The 25,959-nt window shown below is 38.9% G+C and overlaps 1 protein-coding gene across 4 annotated transcripts in view; it reads right to left on the bottom strand.

Moving 5' to 3' along the window:
• Window positions 1-25,959, bottom strand: part of LOC126188087 (uncharacterized) — a 538,033-nt gene that overhangs the window by 39,682 nt on the left and 472,392 nt on the right. For all 4 annotated transcript variants that reach the window (XM_049929542.1, XM_049929546.1, XM_049929543.1 and 1 more), the window contains 5 exons: window positions 10,181-10,549; window positions 8,193-8,318; window positions 7,944-8,051; window positions 7,623-7,865; window positions 4,256-4,454 (listed from right to left, as the gene is read on the bottom strand). In XM_049929542.1, the coding sequence (XP_049785499.1) occupies window positions 4,256-4,454; window positions 7,623-7,865; window positions 7,944-8,051; window positions 8,193-8,318; window positions 10,181-10,549 (1,045 nt within the window). The remainder of the gene's footprint in view (window positions 1-4,255; window positions 4,455-7,622; window positions 7,866-7,943; window positions 8,052-8,192; window positions 8,319-10,180; window positions 10,550-25,959) is intronic.

Genomic DNA, 25,959 nt, shown 5'->3' with positions numbered 1-25,959 from the left:
ATCACACTGACAGAACCACAGGCACATAGACACAGGCAACAGAGCATGCACAATGTCGGCACTAGTACAGTGTATATCCACCTTTCGCAGCAATGCAGGCTGCTATTCTCCCATGGAGACGATCGTAGAGATGCTGGATGTAGTCCTGTGGAACGGCTTGCCATGCCATTTCCACCTGGCGCCTCAGTTGGACCAGCGTTCGTGCTGGACGTGCAGACCGCGTGAGACGACGCTTCATCCAGTCCCAAACATGCTCAATGGGGGACAGATCCGGAGATCTTGCTGGCCAGGGTAGTTGACTTACACCTTCTAGAGCCCGTTGAATGGCACGGGATACATGCGGACGTGCATTGTCCTGTTGGAACAGCAAGTTCCCTTGCCAGTCTAGGAATGGTAGAACGATGGGTTCGATGACGGTTTGGATGTACCGTGCACTATTCAGTGTCCCCTCGACGATCACCAGTGGTGTACAGCCAGTGTAGGAGATCGCTCCCCACACCATGATGCCGGGTGTTGGCCCTGTGTGCCTCGGTCGTATGCAGTCCTGATTGTGGCGCTCACCTGCACGGCGCCAAACACGCATACGACCATCATTGGCACCAAGGCAGAAGCGACTCTCATCGCTGAAGATGACACGTCTCCATTCGTCCCTCCATTCACGCCTGTCGCGACACGACTGGAGGCGGGCTGCACGATGTTGGGGCGTGAGCGGAAGATGGCCTAACGGTGTGCGGGACCGTAGCCCAGCTTCATGGAGACGGTTGCGAATGGTCCTCGCCGATACCCCAGGAGCAACAGTGTCCCTAATTTGCTGGGAAGTGGCGGTGCGGTCCCCTACGGCACTGCGTAGGATCCTACGGTCTTGGCGTGCATCCGTGCGTCGCTGCGGTCCGGTCCCAGGTCGACGGGCACGTGCACCTTCCGCCGACCACTGGCGACAACATCGATGTACTGTGGAGACCTCACGCCCCACGTGTTGAGCAATTCGGCGGTACGTCCACCCGGCCTCCCGCATGCCCACTATACGCCCTCGCTCAAAGTCCGTCAACTGCACATACGGTTCACGTCCACGCTGTCGCGGCATGCTACCACTGTTAAAGACTGCGATGGAGCTCCGTATGCCACGGCAAACTGGCTGACACTGACGGCGGCGGTGCACAAATGCTGCGCAGCTAGCGCCATTCGACGGCCAACACCGCGGTTCCTGGTGTGTCCGCTGTGCCGTGCGTGTGATCATTGCTTGTACAGCCCTCTCGCAGTGTCCGGAGCAAGTATGGTGGGTCTGACACACCGGTGTCAATGTGTTCTTTTTTCCATTTCCAGGAGTGTATTATACATAGTACCATCACCAATAAATATCAGTTTCATTGCAATACCCAGATCACGTATAAATACTGATGGCGAGTCATCTTTTGACATTTTACACATGCGTCTAGTATGAACACACATAGGTTTATCAATAAAGAAGTCGGTGGATTTATCAGTCCTCGTGGCAGCCCATGAAAGTGGTTTTCCTGATTTTGGCAACTAGATCAGTGGGTGGAATCTCTGTATGGTGGTGGTGAACAATGGCATGACGTTGGAGAGTAATCTCTACCAGGGTATGGCAATGGGCTTCACCTCGCAGGCTGGCTGTAGTTATCAGCAGTTGACTCAAGTGCATGGAATTACCCTGTTGTTAGATGTTGTGCAGTGTATTAGTCATCAAACACCTTTCTTCCTTCTTTACAGAAGAATATGACATGAACTTTGTGTCCCCAATGGAAACTTACTGGTATGTTGTCCTCTTTCCTGATCAAATTATGGGGAATCAGTTTTATCTGCATCATCGAGAACTTTGGATGTTTCTTGACAGTTGCAGCACATGTTCAGGGTCTCCATTTCCATTGCTCAGTGTCGGCTTATCTTGTAGAAATCAGTGGCACATAACGCTGATCATCATCTTGTTATGGCTGGGTTCGACAGTCAACACTCTTGTGTCTAGCCATCTGGGTTGGATATTAAGAGATTCATAAATACTTGTAACTCTTCTCTTACTATTTTTCATGTAGTTTAGTATGACTTTTTGCCTGTTCTATGGATTGTGTTCCTGACAACTCACTATGATTTGGAATGCGACAGTAAGTTTACAAATAAAATGTTCTCTCTTTGAAATTATTCCCAATTTCTGGCCCATTACATAAATGGATTTTGTAATCTAAGACAAAATTTGATAAAAGTGACACAGCCACATAATAACTATCTATTTAGGCAGTGAAGTGATATCCTGATAGTATTCTATGACTGCCTTGGGTATAACATTCAGAAGTCTGTTTGTCAACTATCGGCATATTCTTGTGGTGCATTACCTTAATGTGATAGAACCACTTGATGAAGTCCTCTGTTGTAGTGACATCTTTCAAAAAATGCTCTTGGTAAATAGCCTCTGTCACACACTCCACTTCAGTAGGTGTGATAGTTTGTTGGCTTCTGTAATATTGGAGTTCATAATGCGGCAGAGTGCCAAAACACTCTGCATATGTAATTGTACTGTGGCATAGGGTTCTGTTCTTCAGTTATTCAACTAAGCAAACCTGTACTGGTTGTCGTCACATGTTTTCTTAATTCCTGCCTGAAAGTTGTCCCAGCTCTTCTGCATTTCCTCACTGTTTTTGAACCAATGCACAACTGTGCCATCCAAGTAGAAGTAGACACTGGTTAGGAACACTGTGTCATCTCAGCTGTCATATTTAGAGACACGGTTGATTCCCTTTAGACCTTTCATCAAACTCTGACTTACTGCTTTTGAAAACACTGCTAGGTGCCTTATGTGCATCTGACCCACTGACACTTTTGTATTAATTGATACCTATATGGTTTGGTGCATAGGAGGACTGCACTACTTGTGCTCTGGTAGGTGCCTGTGAAGCACATGTCTTTTGCACAGCCTTATTAAAACCATGGTAATGTCAATATCCAAGTTCCCTGACACTTTCACCACACTATGTCATGTACAATCTGGAATCAAATACCAATCATGTGTATACACCTCCTTATACATACATACATACATACATACATACAATGTTCTAGTTGCGCATAGGACAATTGGCTCTTTCTGTCAGAGACAGCCATCTTAGTGGAGTCCTGGAAAAATCTGATATCAGTGGCAAGACAGACAGATTTAATATCTGCTTCTGGAAACTCAAGTAAATGTATGTAATGATAACATCGCAATCTTTAAAATGCCAATGCTTTTTGCTTTATATCCAACAAAAAGGACAGCTTTCCTCAATGATGCAAACAGAAAGGAAAACTTATTTCTGAACATATAGTAAAGTTGCGTGTTACCTGAATTAAATAGCATCTAAATTAATTATGTCCTAGAACTTGATGGAGAACCCCAATTTTAACACAATTACTGAGGTTCTCTAAGTCATGTCACTCTTTAGCATTGTGTCAAACCTGCTGTAGGTCACCCAGTTGCTAGTTCTCATACAAAACAATTCTTTCTCTGAGGACTAAAGACTGTTTTACTACCATTTATGACAATGGGACAGCAACTTTGTGATCAGATACTACATGCAGTACATGCCATTAGTGTGGACTTGTTACACAGTGTCAGGGATTAATTTGTTATGAGAATATTTTCTGCATGACTCATGGAGCACACAAAAAATTCAACTCACATGCCAAAACCTTAGTAGTAACCACTGCTGACAGTGTACGATATAATCATAATTTAAGGGTAACCATGTCATTTTTGGGTATATATGAGGTGACAATTCTGAGAAACAATGGCCATCTCAGATTTCTACAGTGACTATAATTTTCATAATGCAGTTGCAGTCAACAAAACAGAACTGCAAACTGTAAGTGAAGATAAGGATTTGCAACAAGATGAAGTCTATAAGGAATATGTAGCATAATTGTTGCTATGCACAAATCAGAAACAATGTAGCACATCTCTAAATTACATTAATTATATTAGAAAAAAAGTATAGGTGACCATGAATTCTACAGAGGATACCTTAAGAAAGCCATGATGTGCTTAGGAAAATATGTTTCAGTTACCTCACAGATTTGGAAGGCTGTCCCATTATATCTTGTAGCTTATGAAAAGTATTGCAAATTGACTAGATATCTAGTTTTATGCAGAAACTAGATTATGATATTTCAATGTAGCAAAATCTTTTTATATTAACTAGGCCACAATTTATATTGTTTATTAAACATTCACTACAACAAAGATATGTTACATGGGGCATGCTATTACCTATATCTCTGCTGCTTTCATTTCTACGAAACAGCTTTGTGAGCATGTTGAGCACAGAATTTTTTCGACTTGTTCGAGGCCCAGAGAAACTGCTGGATATAGAACCTGCAGACCCACTCTTCAGACGAATCATTCTTGTCATTTTCACTGGCTGGGTCTCTGTTCTTGATCCAGAATCCCCTTGTATGTCACCATCAAGCTAAAATGAAAATTGAGACCAAATACTTAATCAATGTATTGTAAAGTCATCTGTTTACCCTATCCAAACAATATGGAAGTATTGAATGAAATAAATAGTTAAATTTCATGGGAATGCATACTGCCTTTCTTTTTTTATGTTTTCATAAATTAGCAGTCTTTTTTGGCACAGATTACAGCACAAACACAAGAGCAAATTCTCTCTAACTTCTTCACTAATCAAACATTGTAACCTTATGCTATTTGGATTTTTCATATTTACAATTTTAGTTAAAACACAAAGAACATATTTTAAATGGTACACTTATTTCCGGTATAATCTCAATGCAATAAGAGATTTTTTTTTATTATATATATGTGGGAATGACCAGCAATAAACTGTCCATTTGCATGAATGGACACAGGCAGACAGTGTTTGGTTTGGAAGTGGGTTACGTATCGTATTATGTATTATTGAGTATATATCGGCGGGATGTCCAGTGAGGATGTCCTGATGTCCAGGCGGAGCTTCAAGGAATCCTCAGAACCTTAGGCCCCCTACAAAACCTTTCACCTGACTCCATCAACCTCCTGACCCCACCAACACCCTGCACCCCTACCTTCTACCTTCTTCCTAAAATTCACAAACCCAATCATCCCGGCCATCCCATTGTAGCTGGTTACCAAGCCCCCACAGAACGCATCTCTGCCTATGTAGATCAACACCTTCAACCCATTACATGCAGTCTCCCATCCTTCATCAAAGACACCAACCACTTTCACGAACGCCTGGAATCCCTACCCAGTCTGTTACCCCTGGAAACCATCCTTGTAACCATTGATGCCACTTCCTTATACACAAATATTCCGCATGTCCTGGGCCTCGCTGCGATGGAACACTTCCTTTCACTCCGATCACCTGCCACCCCACCTAAAACCTCTTTCCTCATTACCTTAGCCAGCTTCATCCTGACCCACAACTTCTTCACTTTCGAAGGCCAGACATACCAACAATTAAAGGGAACAGCCATGGGTACCAGGATGGCCCCCTCGTACGCCAACCTATTCATGGGTCGCTTAGAGGAAGCCTTCTTGGTTACCCAGGCCTGCCAACTCAAAGTTTGGTACAGATTTATTGATGACATTTTCATGATCTGGACTCACAGTGAAGAACAACTCCAGAATTTCCTCTCCAACCTCAGATCTCCAGCATTCTTCGTGTACCCTTCTACTTTTTGGATAAAAGGGCAAGGTCATTGGCAAAAGCTAAACACCTGATTTACAGCTTGTTTCCTTTCTTCCCAAGGTGTATTCCGAGTATCCCTTCCAACTTCAGAGTTTCTTCCCACAATTTCATTATTTTCTCCAAGGTGATACAGAAAATAAATGGAGATGGCCCGTCTCCTTGACTGACTCTTGTCTTTGTTTCAAAGGGCTCTGTGATTTCTCTAAAAATCTTAACTTACATGATAGTGTCAACCATAGCTTGCTTTGCGATTTTCCCTTGGTTCTCTATCAATTCAGAATTCTTCTGAAACTCTAAATAAACCATGTTTTTAAGTTGAGTTGTTTGCTTTTTTGTAGTCGACAGAAATTACTATTGTGTTGTGGCTTTTTATTGATAACAAAGTTGAATATCTATACCATGCACGACCAGTCATTTCAGAAAGCAACTTTACATTCTCCGATGAGGTGATAGTGTTAAGATATTCTCATCAGGACTTTGGAGGGTATCTTATAAACAACTGAGATCAAGGAGATTCCTTTGCAGTCATTTGTATCCATTTGGTTACCTTTCTTATGGAGTGGATGTGAATGTGCACATTTCCAGCCTTTGGTATCTTTCCAGTTTTCAGGCAGAGCATTCCATCTGCAGTGACTTGCCCTCCAGTCTTCAACATCTGACGCAATACCATCTTCACTTGGTGTTTATTATCCTCAAGCTCCTTGATTAACTGTCTGATTTCACCTAGGTTTCATGGTTTGTATTCTAAATTATTGTGGATTTGTTTCTAGTTATCTAGGCTTTCACAAGGCTCTTCACAATTTAGCTGCACTTTAAATAGTTTGCCAAGAGTTGATTGCGTTATTTGTCATTAGTATCTATGCTTCCATCTGTTCACCTTTAGCACAGGCTTTGTCATTGATATCCCTGTAGTAGTTCTTCGACGGTTCTGTAAAATTTCATGATGTTCTTTTTGAACTCTCCTTCCACCTTTTCCACTCCCGTTGTTTCTTTCCTCCCATTCTTGAAGTCTTCCCATTTTTCCTCCGTCTTGTCAGAGTCCCACCTCTTCCAGGATTTTAATCTTCTTTCAAGTGTTTCATCATAATTTTTATTCCACCACCTGTGTTTTTGGATGCCTTAGCTGATTATTCTTTGATTTCTTCAGAGCTGTACATCTCTGTATTACACACATTATTGAGGTACTTATCTTTCTTTGGTTCAGTGACCCTGTGTTGATTCTAGGTTTCTTGTTATCTTCAGCTTTGGTCTGTTTGGATGAAAAATTTAATATGAATAACATCAATGGAACACTGTGTTCTGTAAATACCATCTTGATGTAAGCCTAGAAGGATGTGGAAAGAGTTAAGTAAAATATTATAAAGGAAGGCATACAATAGTACAGGGAGACAGCTGCTGAAACTTTTTCTTAATTTTAGAACAGCAAATGGAAGTAGATAATATTAATCCAAAAGTAAGCGACTTGTGAATAAATAAAACATTCTGACAGCAGAATGCTTGACAGCAACATCTGTCTGTGTGTCTTATTTAAACTATCAACAAGAACAGAGAGGGAAAGCCTTTGTTCTCTTGTACTTTCTACCACAGTTGTTTGCCTATTTTATGATTAAATGTAAAAAAAATCAAAGTAACACTGTCTTTCTATGAAATTCACAAAACTTTTATTGTAGAAAACACACTTAAAAGATGATGTTTTCTGTTTTGCCATAAAATTTCACTGCCTGTACAACTATGTTATCATAGTAATGAAAAATGGATTTAGATCTCCGATTTTCACAACTTACTTCAGCTTTACTCCACATATCACAGTAATATAACATGATCAAAATCACATGTTTCCCTAGTCATGAGCAGTATGTGATTATAATTATGTAAGGCTACAAAAGATCAGTTACTATTCAATAATTTCCACATGTATTTTTAATGGCTACTGCAGATATTCACCTCCATATCTCCCATTTCATCCCTTTCGTCTTGGGGCTCTTCTACAACAGTCTCCAGAGGCATGAATTCTGCCTGATCAAGAGAAACCTCAACATTTTCAGCAGAATGAGGTGGTGGCCCAGTCTGGTACTGCTTTGCAGCTGCAGTGTAAGGCAGTTCTGCCGGGAACACTTCATCCCAGTACTGATCTTTCACCATTTCTGGATGCTCTTGGTGCATCTCATCAACAATAACATATGAAACCTGTTTGAGAAGAAGCACATCTCAGCAATTTACAAACTATAATTTTATAAATGTTTCATTTATTTCAAGCAGACATACCTGTAAGTTTCTATCAACCAGCCAGTTCAATTCAAAATCATCATCATCTTCACCAAAAGGATTAACAAGTGATTCTGCCACTTTCAGCCATCCCATGTAAAACGAGAACTGTGAACAAAAGATGATCACTAGAACCACTTGGTACTATCGATAACTGTGCGAGTACATGATTTGTACTCATCTCTCTACAATGATTTTTTCAAGTTTAGGGTTAATTTCATTGTAAATATATTTATGCAAAAAACTTACCTGCAGAAATGTGAATGTAGGAAACACTAAATCAATCTCATGTTTGGGATACTTCATTGAAGGATCCAGGAACTGGTTGGACATCAAAGTAGCTATGAAGTACGCATACACTGCCAGAGTGACAACCTGGAAGCACAGCGAGGAACCTGTCAACAGATGGTCTCATGAGAGTAGCATAAGAAGTAAAATTTCATTTTGTCACACAGCACTGCTCAGGCTTACCATTCATTTAGCTCTCTATAATAATGTCCGGCACAACAAAAGGCAGGAAAAAAGAGAATGGAAACTTGGAGACTGTAGTGTGATTCTTAACAAAATATCATTTCCACTACAGTATTTTTTATGTCTCCTATGAACGAAGATATTTATCATTCAAACTGTTCACACTCTTATAAACCAGTGAGTCCACTGGTATTACATTCCATGGAAATAGTTTGCATATCCATAAGGCACATCACAGAACCATGGACCAACTGGCTAGATAATATGACTGACAGCAGTGATCAGCCAGCACTTATACAGTAACTCACAGAACAGAGCCTGAGTAGCCAATCGTCGCCATACATGGTGTGAGAGCACAAGATTTTCCAGATATTTTGTAGCCAAAGTTCGGAAATAAATAATTTCATAGAGTGGAACTGAAACCTCATACTAATTCTGAATATAAATGAAAAAGCTTTATAAGTAGAATTATATGCATTTTTGCTGTCCAGAATAATTGTTCAGAATACACAGTTTTCGTTATTATATAAGAAGATTTATTATGGGACAAGTCCTGCTTTGTGTACTTCATTATTTGCATGAGGTATTCTGCTTGGTCTCTGTGCCATTCCAAGAGAGACGAAGATGTACTTGGAGTCTCGATGGGCAAAGTAGTCAAAGGCAACAAAAAGTCTTCTATCCCAGCCATGTTGTCAAGGAATACCAATCATCGGTTGTTTATATCAATAATGTATATATGTATGTATTGAAAAAAAAGCTTGTTATTTATTACCCAGAAGGTGTCCTGTAACAAGATACTTGTCATCCAATACGTGTTGTATTTAAAGGCACAATAAAAGCCTTAAAAGATCAGAGTTGCCAAGTCCTGGTTTTTTGTAAAAAATTAAGTTATTCTACAGATAGGAAGAATATTTAACAAGTCGGGGGTTCACAGACTACTCCGAGCTGAAGATCACAATTAGATAACTTAAAATAAAAATGAACTCTCACAATGCTGTATGAAAATATAGTTGAAAGAAGAAACAACCCTATTATGTGTGACTTGCTCATACCTAAGGATGAAGCAGGACTTTTGCTCCTTCCTTAATCTGCCCAGCACTTCATAAAGAAACATATTTAGGGGCTAATAAGATGTGCCCTTGGCAGCTTCCATGCAGTCTTAACACTAATAGTAGATAATGTAGTCAGTCAAATATTTTCAAAAATGAGATGTAGTCATTTGAAGCAATGAATAAAAGAGGCTAAAAGCTTGAGTTATTTACAATCATTACAATACATTTTCACACATCAATGCCCACAGAGTTTACATGATTTGGAGCTTTGGGTGGAAACTTTCAAAAACACTCATAACAGCCCTGATATTGCCTCCTTTGTCTACCACTTCCTGCATCTCAAGAAATGGCTTGTTTTCAAGTGTTTTAAAATAGTGAAGTGTTGAAAACTTAAATTATGGAGTGACTGAAATCCAAGGTGGTGGAACTGTATGCATGGTTTTTTAAGCTTGTTACCAAAAGTGATTGGAGAATAATAATCACTCCACGGAATTAGGGTAAGAAATTTTATTTGTTTGGATCTTACAATAAATTTACACTCTGCATCTTTTCTAGGCAAATGACCCTTACTTCTGAGGCAAGTCTCACACAAGCAACACCTTTGAGTGCACAGAAAACTATAGAAATTTATTTTACACTTTCAAGTTAGACATACCACACCTTTTTCTTAATGAAAAAGAGTGTGACAGAACATAAAACGAAAAAAATTTTTACCTGGGTGTAAACAAGAGGTATGCTGATCCAGTCATAATTTAACATTCCTCCACAACCACCTCTGAAAGTATTTAGTTCATCAATGAGGGTCTTCATTGAAAAATCATCCTTTATTCTGCCTTCTTTTCTTGCTCTTGTAATTATACTTCCTGCCCATACTAGTGGCATCCAGTACTTTGGGTGACTTGTCTTTTGGTCCAGAGCATCAAAGACCTTCTTTTCATTGGGCTGCATGAAACCAGCTTCCACTAAGTGATCCATAGTAGGAAATCTCTTCTTTACACGAGGGCTCATCATGCGGAGAGTGATAACTAAACTTAGGTTAACATATCTTATGACTGTTCTGCGCATTAGACGTCCTCTGTCATCCTAAAATCAAAAATTTTCCAAAGCAAAAATTACATCAACCACTGATGTAATAGTTTTCTCAATCTAAGTAACATGTAAAGAGCACTGCCAAGCCGACTGAAAATTTCAAATTTTAATATGGTGGGAGTGCTATTGTTTACTGTTGCAGTCAGAGAAACAACAGGAGACAAAACACCAGTTCTGATTCCAGACTCAGCTGTAATGGAGTTGGTGCCAGTTCATAGCAATTATGAGATAAAGAACGTGACACAAAAACTGTAACAATGTTTCTTTAGACATCAGTTCAATGCTGGTACAACAAAAAAGCAGTCCAAAGTTGCAAATTTTACTTTTTTTATTCACTCAATGACTAGTTTCAGGCTGAGACCCATTTTTAAAACATTGTAACATAGTCAAAAATGTTATTTCCAAAGATATGAAAACCATATCAAAAATGTAATGTGCAATGAACTGTTAGTTGCACATTTTTGATATGGTTTTCACATCTTCGGAAATACCATTTTTGACTGTATTATGAGGATTTGAAAATGGGTCTTGACCCGAAACTAGTCACCAAGTGAATAAAAAAGTAAAATTTACATGTTTAAACTTGTTTTTTGTTGTACTGATTTACAGAAGTTGCTGACCCACAGCTATTTCAGTTTGCTGGAAGTTCATGAAGTTCAATGTTTATTAGTATGAACAAGTACTGTCTCAGAATACCATATTGGTTTGAGTGGAGAAACCTGGAGTGAGTGACAGTGTGAAGTTCTTCAAAATATATACAAACAGAGATCTCTTATAATGTAAGAGAAACTTTCATATACTGCTGTCAATGCCTAACGAACCAGTAGTTTTGCATTTTATGTCTCAACAACAAACTTTTGTGAGTTTCAAGATGGTACCAATAAGACTAGCAGGTGTAAACTGTTCCAATAAAAGTGACAATAGTGAAATACAAACTGGTAATTGTTAAGTTGTGTGACAAAAAAAATCTTGAAATGTATCCAGTACAAATGTTGTAAATGAAGGCTTCGCAAAAACTGTTGGAAAATAAACATAAGTTTGGTAACTGTGAACTACTTGTGGTTGTGTGATGCTTGTGTTACAGAAATGTGTGAAAAAAATACTGAAACATTATCAGGGACAAGAATTCAATAAGTCATATGTTGTAAAGTGATACTGAAGAGTTCAAGTGAAAGTTAGTTACATGTTCCGTGGGTCATTTTGCACAATAGATCGTAAAGATATAGAATGAGTCATTTTACATTCACATCACAAATTAATGTGTACATATAATTTCATTCTGAATGTTTCTAAGGGTTCCATCCCACCACCACCCCGTGCCACTCTAGAACACAGATGCAATAGTCTGGGGAACAGCAACCCTTTAAAAGTGGACGAAAGTAAGTCTTTTTGAAACATTTAGCTCACATGTAACCAAGAAAGGGATCCTATCTGAAAAAATAGAAAAGGCCAATAAAGAAAAATGTGTAACAATAGTAGATGACGAAAAACACTCTACACATATCAAAAATGTAACCAGTAAAATGTTTGTGTCTGTATAGGACGTCAGCACTGCTGTGTTTAACATCACATGTAAAGTTGGCCTCTCAAAAATAAACACGAAATCTGCAAAGAACAGTTACACACCCATCCAAAAACAAATGCATCATGGAATCAACGTCAAAAGATTTGAAGACAACCACGCATGCAGTGTTTCAAACTTTCTATCAAACTATGCTTAAGAGATTGTGATTGTGTCGGCATTGTTAAGCCTAGGGTGAAGTTCACAAATAAGATCAGCAAGATAGGAAAAGATGTGCCAATTCTACTAAAAAGTGTTAAGTGATTCTTCCATCACTCCTTGATTGAACATGATAATAAATGAAAAGCACTATAATGCAAAAGTGACTGTCTTGTTCTTATATCTGGATCAAATAATGTTTACTGCAATGACGCCAGTGCATTTAAAAAGGCTGTTTGGTACCTTGCAATCACTGTTAACTCCAGACATGTTATTGACGAATCTATCTATGAGATATGATCTGGTGAACTGGTCTTGTATGAATAGTGAAATTTGATGAATGAACCAAAAATTAAAACACTTCTGTTTGAAGTGTTACGACTTCTTGACATGAACAGTAATGAAAAATATAATTTCACAATGCTTGGACAACACCTAAATCGATCTGGTAAGAAGAGACTCGCCAGATACAAACAAAGCTCATGATGACATAAAGCACTAAAGCAGCTGTAAATGCAAACAAGCTACTGCGTAAACGCTCACATGCATGGAAACTACTGAAAGGGGCCATTTCCAGCCAGATTTCACCCAACATTAAAAATCCAGAATATGTATTGATTGATTGATTTTTATTGTTGTAGAGACCTCAGAGATCATCTGAGGCATTACAAAAGTCAATATTACACAGTATAAATGTTACACAAATAATTACAAAAACAAGAAAAACATTACACAATATAAATATTACACAAATAATTATGGTACCTTCACACAAACACAAAACAGAGAAACTTCTGGTACAAATTGATATTGCATAGTAAATTTAGCGAATTACAGACTTACTCATATATAGAAGCATATAAAAACTTATCACAAAGTGTAGTCATACCATATTCTTTGCCTCCCTTAAACATTCATCAGTTTCATAAATGCTGAGCTCAAGAAGTTCTTTTTTTTTTTTTTTTTTTTTTTTTTTTTGAATTGGAAGATCCCTGATATGTTGGGGTATGGCATTAAAAAATTTTATGGACTTGTATAAGAAGCACTTTTGTGTTTTTTTTATAGTTACATCGGAAATAAACTAGGTCCTGCTTGTTTCTTGTGTTATAATTATGTCGCATGTCATACTGTTGATAACTTGGATAATTTTCCTTAATATGCATTACACACTGTAGTATAAATATTGATGGCAGGGTCATAATCTGTAATTTTTTAAAGCTTGGCCTACAGTGAGCTCTGGGTGCCAAGCTACATATCAGTCTTATTGCCTTCTTTTGTAGTTTGAAGACATTAGCTGCCTTGCTTTGATGTCCCCACAGTGTTGTACCATAGGAAATGTGACTGTGTATTAAAGCAAAATAAACCACTTTAAGTACTGGCATGTTTAGACAAAGACGCAGCTTCCTTAGAGCAAATATTCCTTTGCTAATGCTGCTTGCCACTTTTTCTATATGGCTACCCCAGGATAATTTTGAATCAATTGAGATTCCAAGGAAATTAACAGCATTTGAGCTCTGCTCAAGCTCAGTGTTATTATTCCACGATACATACAGGTCTTGTATTCTTTTTTGGGTTGACACAAAGGGAATTAGCTTTACACCAATTTTCAACTTTGACAGTGCACTGGTCTGCTTCATATTTCACCTTATGTGCTGTTTCTGCAGTTATACAGACTGCAAGATCATCTGCAAACAAGTAAGTCCTAGTTGACGGCCCAACTATGTTATATGGTAAGTCATTTATATAAATAATAAATAGAATTGGGCCAAGTACAGAACCTTGTGGGGACACCCATGCCCACAGGTAAGTAATCTGATTCTGCACCATTAAAAACCACCTTCTGCACCCTATTACTTAGATAAGATTTTATCAATTCCAGAACACGCCTATGAAGCCATAGAATTGCAGTTTGTTCAATAAGATTTCATGAGACACAGTGTCGAAAGCTTTTGATAAATTAAAGAGTTTATTCTGAACCACTAGCTTGCTTTCTAGTTGCTTCACACACTGTGTTAAAAGTGATAAGGCAGATTTAACACATAGGTGTAAGTTCACTTACCTTGTAATCAAACTAATTTCAAAGATTCTTTGCCTGATAATGTATGCAGTAGTAATTTCATTGCACATTTGAATACTGGAGGTCTGTCATAATAACTGATCAGCAAGCTTGTATGATATGTAAATTCTGTTAGAAAGTATGGAATAGACAGTAGAAGTAATTTGTCTAAATGAACAGTGGTTTAAAGCTGAATACATCCATCTCTTCAATGACTTACAGGCAACGAATTGCCTACCAACTTTTGTAAAACTAATGGGTATGGAAGTTCTTAGATACTAGTTCATTCCTCAGTAGACCACAAAATTAGACAGAATTTTACAATATCAGCACATATCACATGCGTGGGTACAATATAAGCTCCATATTCACAGATAAATTTGAAAAATTATTACATAAATTAAACAATGAAAAACTGTGTAAGATACTGGTTATACGAGCTGACTTCAAAACATATGCAAGAACTGATGACAAACTTGCTTTACATTTAAGGAACCCAATAGCTGCAAATGGGTTAAATCTAAATTTTGAGCAATGTCAAAGGGTTAGAGCAATGTTTCACCATGTATCAATAATATTTTAAGTTACTGCATAGCTCTAGTTTAAAAGGAAGATTTATTTTACAGTTATTAGTATCAAATCACCAAGCTCTATTTGTATCATTATCAGAGTTAAATTCAGTCTGCACAACAAAATGACATAGGAACTTCAGTCACAAAATGGCGGAGGTATTTATTATAAAACTAAACTTCACCATGTGGGCAGTCAGAAAACATGCTCCAACAAATGACAGCTACAAAAACTTTTCAACTGAATGCATGAATACCTTCAATGAATGCTTCCCTTTTGTAACAGTGCAGACTGTCTCTCAAAAAAGTAGAAACAAAAGGAAATAACAGTGTCTAGCATATGGGGTGAGAAGACCCAAATTTCTTAACATGTAAGCACATCCAAAAAGTATAGAAAAAGAAAAAAAATTGATAAAGTAGTTAAACTAGCAAAGCGTACTGCAACCAATAGGTTCATTTCAAATGCAACAAGTGAAGTGGTGATGGTGTTGGACTAAAAAGTGGATGAGCCAGGTTCAAAACTCTCTCGTGTCATTCACTTTTTTTTATTATTTTTTTTCTTCTCAACATCATGAACTGTCTATCCAGTCTTGGTAATTGTCATACTATACATTAGTTATATGATATGATTCATGTGGTAAGACAATATTACCTTTGCAAGTAAATGTGATGAATAGTGGGAGCAAGCGAGATATCACATAGACATCTCACATAAATGAAAACAACAAATAAACAGTTGTGAACTATGTTACAACAAAGGAACTCAAGAGTCAAAACTTCAAAAACAGAATGCGACTTCAAAAATGTTAAAAACTCATGTTTTGACACATCACAGAGACACTGTGTGATTATGAAACTGCTGTGTTCATTTGTTGCAGCTTATGTGACGAACTATTATGTTTTCATCATTTTGTTGGGAATGATCATATTCACATACACATTCGTACAAACACCTGAATCAGGCAAGGAGGCATATCTCACCTACTCACCAGCCATGCGAGTTGGGTGCGTTGATAAGATTTTCCTATCATATGACACACGTGTTGTCACACTAGATGCTTTTTCAGGTGGAGGATTCAGTTGACTTGTCGCCTTGTCATTAAACATTTGCAGTCCCCATTTGAAACCCATTTCCTTTTGGTTGCTAATAGAGTAGTTGTGCAGAATCAACATTCATTATAGGTCCCTTCCGTACACCTCGATGTTGCAGACATTACACCACAACACCGACACAAATTATAACACAGCAAACAATGAAAAAAATTAAATAAAATAGCTAGCACAAGGGAGCTTTCAACAGGCCTCATCCGCTTTGCTGTCTGACACCATGACCATTTAACCACGATGCCGTGACTGTTCCACATTGCTCTATGTTACACTTCTTGCACTTGGACCATTCACTGCTTCTCTTTTTTCCCCACAGTTCAGTATACCTTCTTCCTGTTTTCAAGCTTCATCTGTGTTCAGTTTTTGAAGGGGTGTCCACTGGGTCCTCTTACCACTAAATCTAAGGGGAGTGTGATGGAGAGATTTTCTTCTCAGCAACTGCTGTCTCCTGGCAGCAGTTTAGCAGTGGCAATTCATGCAGCCAGTCAGCTTGTTAGTGGCCATGCCCACACAGAATGCTGGACAGTGCTTGCACCTAAATTGGTAGACTACATGGCTATTTTCATAGGGGACCTTGTTTGTGGTAGGGTAGAAAATGTCTGTGACATATATACTTTCTAGGGGTTAAATTTCATTTTGAATTTTTATTTTGCTATTTTTGTTTGCTTATTTGATTATATTCCAAATTCTTGGCTGTATTTTTGAAATGTTTTATTTCTGTAATGTAGTGCATGTTTTGTACCATTGACTACTGGGCTATAACTAAATCACTACAGGTTGTTGGCTCTAAAAACAAACAGTCTGGCTGTTGCATTATGTCCTTCAATTGTTGTAGGGAAGTTTAGTGTGGCAAGTAATCCAGAGCTGCACCTAGCAACTCCAGGTCTCCTCAATCAGTGCTGCCTGATGGAAAACCAATGTAGTATATGAGTAATGGCAGCAACACTAATGAACCTGCCCTGCTGAATACACCGGTTCTCATCAGACAACTGTGTTTGAGCAATATTTGGTGTGGCCAGTACTTGCACAGGTAACCGCCTGGGTACACCACTTGCTGTTGGTAGCTTTCCCTTTACCTTTATGGCAAAGAGGAGGAGGGATGATGGTGTAAAGTTTCACATCACCAGATGTTGTGGTAAAGTCCTGGATTAAATTCCAAACTTCTCCACAGTGACTCAAGAAGTGAGAGCAAGCGATACTGTTGATGGTGATCCACCCATCAGATGGGTACATTAAGCTCAGCAGCCCCCATGTTGCTATTTGAGAGGAGTAGGCTATGTGCCTTCGGCTCTAATCATCCAACACAAATACAACACCACACAACACAAACCTATTACAGTTACATACACTTAAACACACAACTCTCTCACTTTGTGAAAGGAAAGTACCATTGTATGTGGAGGACACAAAAGCCTCTCCAACTAGGCTGCTGAACCTGCCCTTTAGGATCTACTACCCAAAGTGCCATACAACTTTACTTTTAATGGTGACAACACAGCATTCCTCATCATCACAAGTACACCTTTCCTGTTGGTAGTGCTTTTACAGATAAACTGCCAAATAACACAATGGAAATCATCCTTTCATCACATATGAATTTTTTGCCAATGACCTGGCTTGAACAGGATGTACTTGGGGAACTGAGAAAAGCTTGTGATGGCTGGAAAAATATCATCAAAATTTCGTTACCCAACTGCATGATAGTTCTCTTTCAAGTGCAATGACAAATAACTTACTTTACAAAGATTCATATAAATTGCTGCAGAACAGTGCTAGTATTAGTAAGTAAGGTCTCCTATTTTTTTTAAAGTACAGAGCTCTGTTTGTGTGGCAGTTGGTCACACTGTTACGAAGAGTGCTTCACACGCTGTGTGTAAACATGCGCACGCTGCGCTGAGGCATTCAATCTTGGCTTGGCAGCCATTGGGAATGGAGCTCCCATTGGATGTTATTGCCAAGTGCAAACTGCGAGCAGTTATTCAGTTTTTGAATGCAAAGGGCACTGCGCCTATTGAAATCCATCGCCAATTGATGGAAGTGTATGGTGAGTCGTGCATGGATATCAAAAATGTTCATAAGTGGTGTAGAGCTGTCAATTTCTGAGGAGACAGTGGTGAAGATTGAGCAAAGCATGTGTGAAAATCGGCGGATCACCCTGGATGATCTCTGTACGTTGGTTAATGAGGTTTCCCGAAGCACCGCTCACAGAATTTTAACCGAAACATTGAACTACCGGAAGGTGTGCACAAGATGGGTGCCATGCATGCTGACTGAGGATCACATGCAGCAACAAGTTGATGCTTCCCGCGCGTTTCTTCACCACCTTGCACCTGAACAGGACAACTTTCTAGACTCAATTGTCATAGGTGACGAAACCTGAGCATACCACTTTACACCTGAGACCAAGCAACAACCACGCCAGTGGCGGCACCCTTCTTTCCCAAAGCCGCAGAAATTGAAACAAACACAGTCTGCTGGTAAAGTCATGACGACCATTTTTTGGGATCGGAAAGGGGTATTGTTGGTCGACTTTATGCCCACTGGGACCACAATTAATGCTGACAGGTACTGTGAGACTCTGAAAACACTCAAACGAGCAATTCAGAACTGGAGAAGAGGAATGTTGAGCAAGGACATACACATTCTCCATGACAACACTCGTCCAAACATCGCTCGGCAAACTGTTGCTCTCCTGCAACAGTTTCAGTGGAACATAATCATCCATCCACCCTATAGTCCTGACTTGGCATTCAGTGGCTATCACCTGTTCCCTAGGTTAAAAGAACATTTGGCAGGAAAGTGATTCAGCTCAAACGACGAGGTGAAAGAAGAGATTCATAACTTTCTGTACAGCGTGGCGGCGAGCTGGTATGACGTGGGCATACAAAAACTGTCACAGCATCTTCCAAAATGCATCGGCAGAAATGGTGATTATGTCAAAAAATCGCTAAATGTTCAAGCTGTAAACTGATGTAAACCATTGTAGAAATAAACAGGTCTATGTACTTATAAAAAAACAGGAGACCTTACTTTTGGGATTATCCTCATAGGATCCACAGACTCATGTTTAAACAGAATTAATTAAAAGATTTGCTCTTCAGGTGAATGAAAGAAGAAAATAGAAATTCGTTTAAATACATCATATACTCACTCACTCTTGCTGCACTGACACTCAGAAACTTGAGCAGTGGGGAGGGGGGGGGGGGGGGGGGAGGAAGGGGGTTCTATACAGACTTAATTATACAGTGTGAAGCGAAATTCGCACACTCAGGCTGCTCAGTGTGAATCCTCACACGCCAGTGATAAAAAAATGTCTGTCCCAAAATTTCGTCTGGCGAGTATATCTGGCAGAAAAAGGACGTTAAAGAGTGGCAAGCTGGCAACACTGTAACCACATGTATAGTAACTATCTCTGTCAACACATCATAGTTGTGCTGTACAGTTGGTGCTGAGGATAGATTTTTGGGTTACCAAGCAGGAGGTCGAGAGTTCGATCCTGTGTTCAAGCATATGTTTTTTATTTGGTAAATGTAGACCGAGTGGTACAGTATCTGGCATCTTAATAATCAACAACAATTGTAGCGGGTCCTCTGGAAAACATTTGCACTTACATACGACAATCATAGAAATGGAACATTGGTCGGCTTTGAAAGATGTCCTTTTGACGTCGTGGACTCAAATTTATTCGCACCACGTCATCTACTAGAAGCGAAACCTGTTTTCTTTGTACCCTCCTCTAATGGTCACATAGATTAGTACCAACTATCATTCTTGCCCCATTCAGGTCCCTTACATTTCATTAGGGCCTTACGTTACCAGTAGGACTAGCGACGTGTTTTATGAATAATGTCCAAACTCGGTTACTATTTATATGTGTTATCACCATGATCCAATTAATTGTTTCAACTGTCTATTTCTTATTTGTCTAACAACGTAATTGTTGTGTTTAGCGTTACAAAATGTTGTAAATTTCGAGTATATGTGACATAAGAGACAGTGTATTTTATGGTATGAAATTAGCAAATTAAAAAAATGCACCCCAACCAAGGATGGAACCCCAACCTCCTGCATGGTAATCCAAAACTATATCCAATACGCCAACTGTGCAGCACGATTAAAATGCCCTGTCAGACGTACTTACCATACATGTTGTTACAGTGTTGCCAGATTGCCACTCTTCATGTCCTTTTTCTGCCGGATATACTTGCCAAACGAAATTTTGGGAAAGACATTTTTTTTATCACTGGCATGTGAGGAGTCGCGCTGCAAAGCCCAAGTGCATGAATTTTGCTTCACCCTGTATATACATTTTCATGAGTGAGTGTGCAAGTATCAAAATGAATGGACATATCTTTTGACTGCATTGACTTAAGACTTAGAAGCTTAAATTTTTTACACCACCATGGGACCGAAGACCTTAGGATTTGACATAAATTTCAATTTGATACTTCTATTTGTTCCTGAAAAAAAAAGATGTCTTAACAGAAAGACAACAAACTGATCCTTTAAGAGTTCTGTTTTTACTTACTGGGGTATGGAATCCTACAAATGAGCAGTAAGAAATGAATTCCCCAGTTTCAATATTTAATCTGAAATAAAACCAGGCATACAAAATAATTACCTAGAAAAGTGATCCAGTAAACTGATATTACAGAAAAGCTTTTGCAAGATGTTTTGCCAGTTTGTTACCTGGTGACGTGCAATGCAAAACTGAGGTAAACACCAGTCTGTAAAGCCAAATCTGAGTCTCTTACACTCAGTATGCCACACCACTACAAAGGAACATTTAATCAAACACACATTATTTTCTGTGCATACAAGCATAAAGCCCTTTAAGAACTTGGGTTAAGTCAACATCTACATCTGTACTCTGCTAACCACTGAAATACATGGCAGCTAGTACTTCCTAACACACCAGTTATTACAGATTATTCCCATTCTAGTCCCGTATGGAGCATGGGAAGAATATTTTCTGGAATTTGTCTTAAACAATTACTTATGTCATTTTATGTTCCTAACACACTTCTTTTCCTCTTAAATTTTAGTATTCTTATAGAAAAACAGAAACGAAATTCAAATAATTTGAAAGACCGCTAAAACACTCCATTTGAGTCATGTGATGCCTGTGATGTCACTGGCTAGCTCAAAACTCCTATTGGCATAATGCTAATTCACAGTGATGTCTTGTTTCAGAATTGATGTTTTGGAAAATGGGTACAAATGGTGTGTGGTGCTACATTGCACAAATACTCTATAAAAACTCCTGAAAAGTTGTTTTTGAGTGTTCCAGAGAACAAGAAGATGCATAAAATGTGGTTTCATTGTTCTAGCAAATTGTCACCACGTCAACACACAAGTTCACTAACTTAATTTTGTGTTGCACTGTGAAGTTAACATTAACTTACCTCTGATAAACGCTCTTCCACTGTCACAAAGAAAAATAGCATCATTCAACGAAATTAAACTCATAGTGCAAATTGTCGTTTTACCCAGCTACACATCAGTTGTTCAGTAGCTTTGCTGTTAGAGCAGTAGACCATCGAATTTTACGAACTGATGTCCATAGATCGCTGGTTCAAATCTAACCCGAAAGAAGATTTTAACTTATTCGTAAAATAACTCAACAGTCCTCTTATATGATAACCAAATCACAATCACAGAAATTCAGCACACCAATCAGAAACAGATTATTATTGTGTTTTCCTTGCTGTTTACACGTGCTTACATTTGCAATCACTGTTCGCACACTTCGTGTTCAAAAAGATATTTTCTAGTTAATATCACCACACACTTTTTACTTCATGAGGAAAACTGTTTTTATCTTAGTACTATCCAGCTAGGATCCTTATTGTTTATACTTTTGCAGTTTCATCATCTTACATGAAGATGAAGTGAGTCTGCTTCAGACGCCAATGTTAGTTTACACTCACAAACATCGCAGCACTTATGTTCATGTCATCTGCAAGTTGTACCTATTTTACATCTCTCCATATAACCTCATCGTCCTATACCTCATTGTACTGTGGGCGTATAGATATCTTCACTACTAGTAATGCTTTCCAAAAAAAGTGAATTGCTTGTTCGCAAAGTAAATTTATGTCCATTTCTCAGACTAAGACTAATGTGAAGCTGCATATAACAAATCCCAGAATTGAAACAACTACTACAATCAGTTCTTGCTAATGCTATTTTCATACTTTGTGTAAAATCTTTAAAAATATGTGACCTTCCTGGGATTCGAACATGTGAGCTCTTTCATTGCAGTCAGATGCATTACCCATTGCACCACCAAATGCCTGCTGGAAATAGATTTTCTGCTGAGTGTCTTCTAAAAAGGAAATCAGCACTAAGTTTTGCCGAGAAAAATTTTATTGTGCTTTGGGTCATAGCACATGACTGATAGTCAACAATCTGGTTATAATATACAGACCCATTTGCAAAAGTTCTACAATTCCTTAGTTCTGAGCAAGTTTAATGATGTTGCAGAATGTTTGTCATTGTACATATCGCTGCTTCAATGGCATCAACTCAGGCAAGGCTTCCGCTATCAGTTTTCATAAATTTCCTTTCTATTGTTACTCAAAAGTTGTAATTGCATTTTCCATCACTAAATAGCTACACTATTTGCTGAAAAAGTACATAAAAACGTTGTAACTTTGGCTAATGCTCCTGTAACACACATATAGCTTATTCTTACTCCTAGCCTCTGACATCACCAGAGCATCAGCCAATAACAAAGAATTTTTGATCGCCTGACCAGATCATGATTTTTAAGCTTTAATTACATAAAAATAACAGGATTTTGTGATAACATTGACCATAAATGCTATTTAAACGTTACAGCCAGTAAGAATAACAACAATACGAACCATATTTCTAACATAGGAAAATAGACTATTAGTCTAATTTTGCTTTTGTGATCCCTATGGGAGTGATACATAGACGGTTGTAGGATATTCATAGATTCATCACTTAAAGCTGTTTCTTGAATCTCTGTAAATAAGCTTTCATGGAATAGTTTGTGTTTATCTTCAAGTGTCTGCCAGTTCATTTTTTTCTGCATGTCTGTGATGCTCTGACACTGGTCAAACAAACCTGCGACCATTCATGCTCCTCTCCTTTGTGTATGTTCAACATCCTCTGTTGGTGCTATCTGATATGGGTCGCTCACAACTGAGCGATATTCTAAGATGGGCTGCATAAGTTTTTCGTAAGCAGTCTCCTTCGTGGATGCAGTGTATTTCCTAATATCCTATCAATGAACCAAGGTATAGGAAAAAACAGGATGAGAAGCAATATTTATAAATTAATCCAGTTTTCTAACATTAGTTTAGTTAATCTGCTCATGAGGAATAACCGAAAGAATTCTTTTTTTATTTATACCTCAAATGACTGCAAATAAAAATCACCTCTAATACAAAGAAAAATAATACTTCACAATTAACTATTCAGACACAGTTTCTATACCAATGCACACTTCACCTACTGTTGGTAGTCTTGCAACTTATTTTAGTATGGAGATGACTTGTTTTATAAGGAGGTGTCTTGCTTGATAAACAAATGTCCCAGAATTCAGGTAAGTTAGCTAAGTTAGGCCTGCAGTTTAGTTTTTTATTACAAGGACTATAAAAATTTTATATATGTGGGTAACTTATTAAATCTTCCACATCAGAATACAGAAATGTAGTCTCAGTCATGGACAGGATAAAAATTATTTTTGTATATTGTGTTATGATTTTGTACAATGTGGTTCATCAGAAATCCACATTATTATTAATTGAAAATGCTGTGAAAGAAAAAATTTACTGCCACATGAGAGTAAAACCACTGAAATTCTTGACGGCCTGTGTGATGTCTTGTTACTCGTCCAATGTCATTTAGATCAGTTTGTATTTGATTTACTGTATTTGTACACTCTGTCATTCACCATCAAAATGAGACCGGGCTAAGAATATGGCTGCCAGGTATATTGTTTGTCCTACACTTTTTATCACAACTGCAACCAGATGGAGACTGTTTTCTCACACGACTGTTGCTTCACACTCGGAGAAGAGGATGATAAGTTTTAGCAATGTAGCTAACAATGCCAAAAACCAACATCAGTTCATGGCTGACACAAATTCCTTACACTACATTCCGTTTAACCTAAAAAAAACTCATCATCCACAGCAAGGTGTTGTATCTACAGTAATCGGAGTCAGACATGACCAGAAGACACTGGCCGACTGGCCAAGAATGTCAACAGTGCACTGTCGAAAACCAAGTGCGGACAACAACAGTGATGGATGAACAACAAAGACAATACAACAGAATGACAAGTCCAGAGAGTGAACCGAATTGAGGACCTACACACAGCAATATCAAGAATCAAGCAACACTGAGTACAATGAATGGTACGATAGCACAGCTGGAACACGACTGAGGTCTGGACCCCCGCACTATTCGTTTTACAGGGCAGCAGTGAGTGCTGACAGGCTGGTAAATGAAGCATGGCACATGCCTGGTACTGAGATGGTGATGGCAGTGCTCACTAATGTTAGGAGTACTGCCTAGTGGCCGTCGTCTGGGTCCATGCATTCTGGAGAGCTTTTGAACTATTGGGCAGGAGTACCAAATACCTCCTACCTGAAATGGGCAGATGCAGCCTGGACGATGTTTTTGAAGATGAACTGGTGGCACAGGCAGTGTCCCGCCAGAGGAGCTTGCCATCTGGGAGAAGGAACACGGGATGTAAGGCAATGTGCTGGGGAAAGGCGATGTGGGAGGTGATTGTTGAGAGAATGGATGCACATTACATAGTAAAGAGGATGCACACGTTGTGCTGGTCCTGGCGCATGGCACCCGTAGCCATAAAATCATCTAAGTAATTGGTACAAGTGGAAATGTATATGGTTAACCGTTCCAGGTATCTCGAAGACTGCTGGAGCAGAAAAGATGCCAAAGGACAAAAGTTTACATTTAAACAAGCCAAAGGGTATATTGATTACAATATGTGTTGTGATTTCTCATCCAGTGTTACCTGTAAATAAGCATCGGAAAGGTCCATTATAGCAGAAAAAATTACCATTGACAAGCTTTGTGAGGAGGTGCTCTGGATGGCATGGAGGAGGTTTCCATGTGTGTCTGGGCATTGATTGTTGATCCAAAATTTTCACAGTGTGATCTGGTCAGTGTGTACATTGGTGCATTGTGAAACAGTCAGGACAAGATGGGAGACCCCGATGCTTACTCAGTGTTACTGGCTGCTCAGAAGCCACTGGCATATCCGAAAGTGATGAATCATTATACCAACTGTATAAAGATTTATGATAATTTTGACCCTCTGTTGGTGGTTGAACCGCTGCCACCTGAATTTGTTGCCTGTGCGATGTCGAAAGAGCGTGCGATTTTCAAAATATCGTCCAAGGAAGGATTGTCCAGCTCGAGGGCTGCAGTGCATACTTCCATATTAGGGGTCAACTGGACTACCACATCTCAAATCAAGGACTCTTGAATATGAGGTTTTGCAAGACAGGTTTGTGCAAGTGAAATCACATTGCTGACTTAGTCCCTGCAAATCCGTCACCCCTGAGCTGTATGACTGATCTGGTTGCTTGTGGTGTTGATAGAACTTGAGGCATGACACAACCACATGGAAGTGTTGCAAATAACAGTTCAACAGCAATGAACATATTTTCTTGGATGTGAGTGCAACTTGATTTGAGAGGGGAGCCAGCTTCTTTAGTAAGAAAAATGTCTCCAGGGAAGCCAAAAAAAGGAAGAGCAACTGTCTTAAAAGCTTCATCAGAAACCAGAAACATGGCAAAATGCTGTTCCAGCAGCTGCTGCTGCTGCTGCGTTTCCACAAGTTGCACAAGTTTCACATCCACAAGACACTGTAACCTTTTTCCTTGTCACCATTTATAGTTACCAGAAATGGAAACGACAAGAAGACATTGGCCAACAGGCCAAG

This window comes from Schistocerca cancellata, chromosome 5 (genome assembly GCF_023864275.1).
Source record: "Schistocerca cancellata isolate TAMUIC-IGC-003103 chromosome 5, iqSchCanc2.1, whole genome shotgun sequence".
Taxonomy (NCBI): domain Eukaryota; kingdom Metazoa; phylum Arthropoda; class Insecta; order Orthoptera; family Acrididae; genus Schistocerca; species Schistocerca cancellata.
The sequence above is the reverse complement of the archived record's forward strand: the minus strand, read 5'-3'. Positions and strand labels throughout refer to the sequence as shown.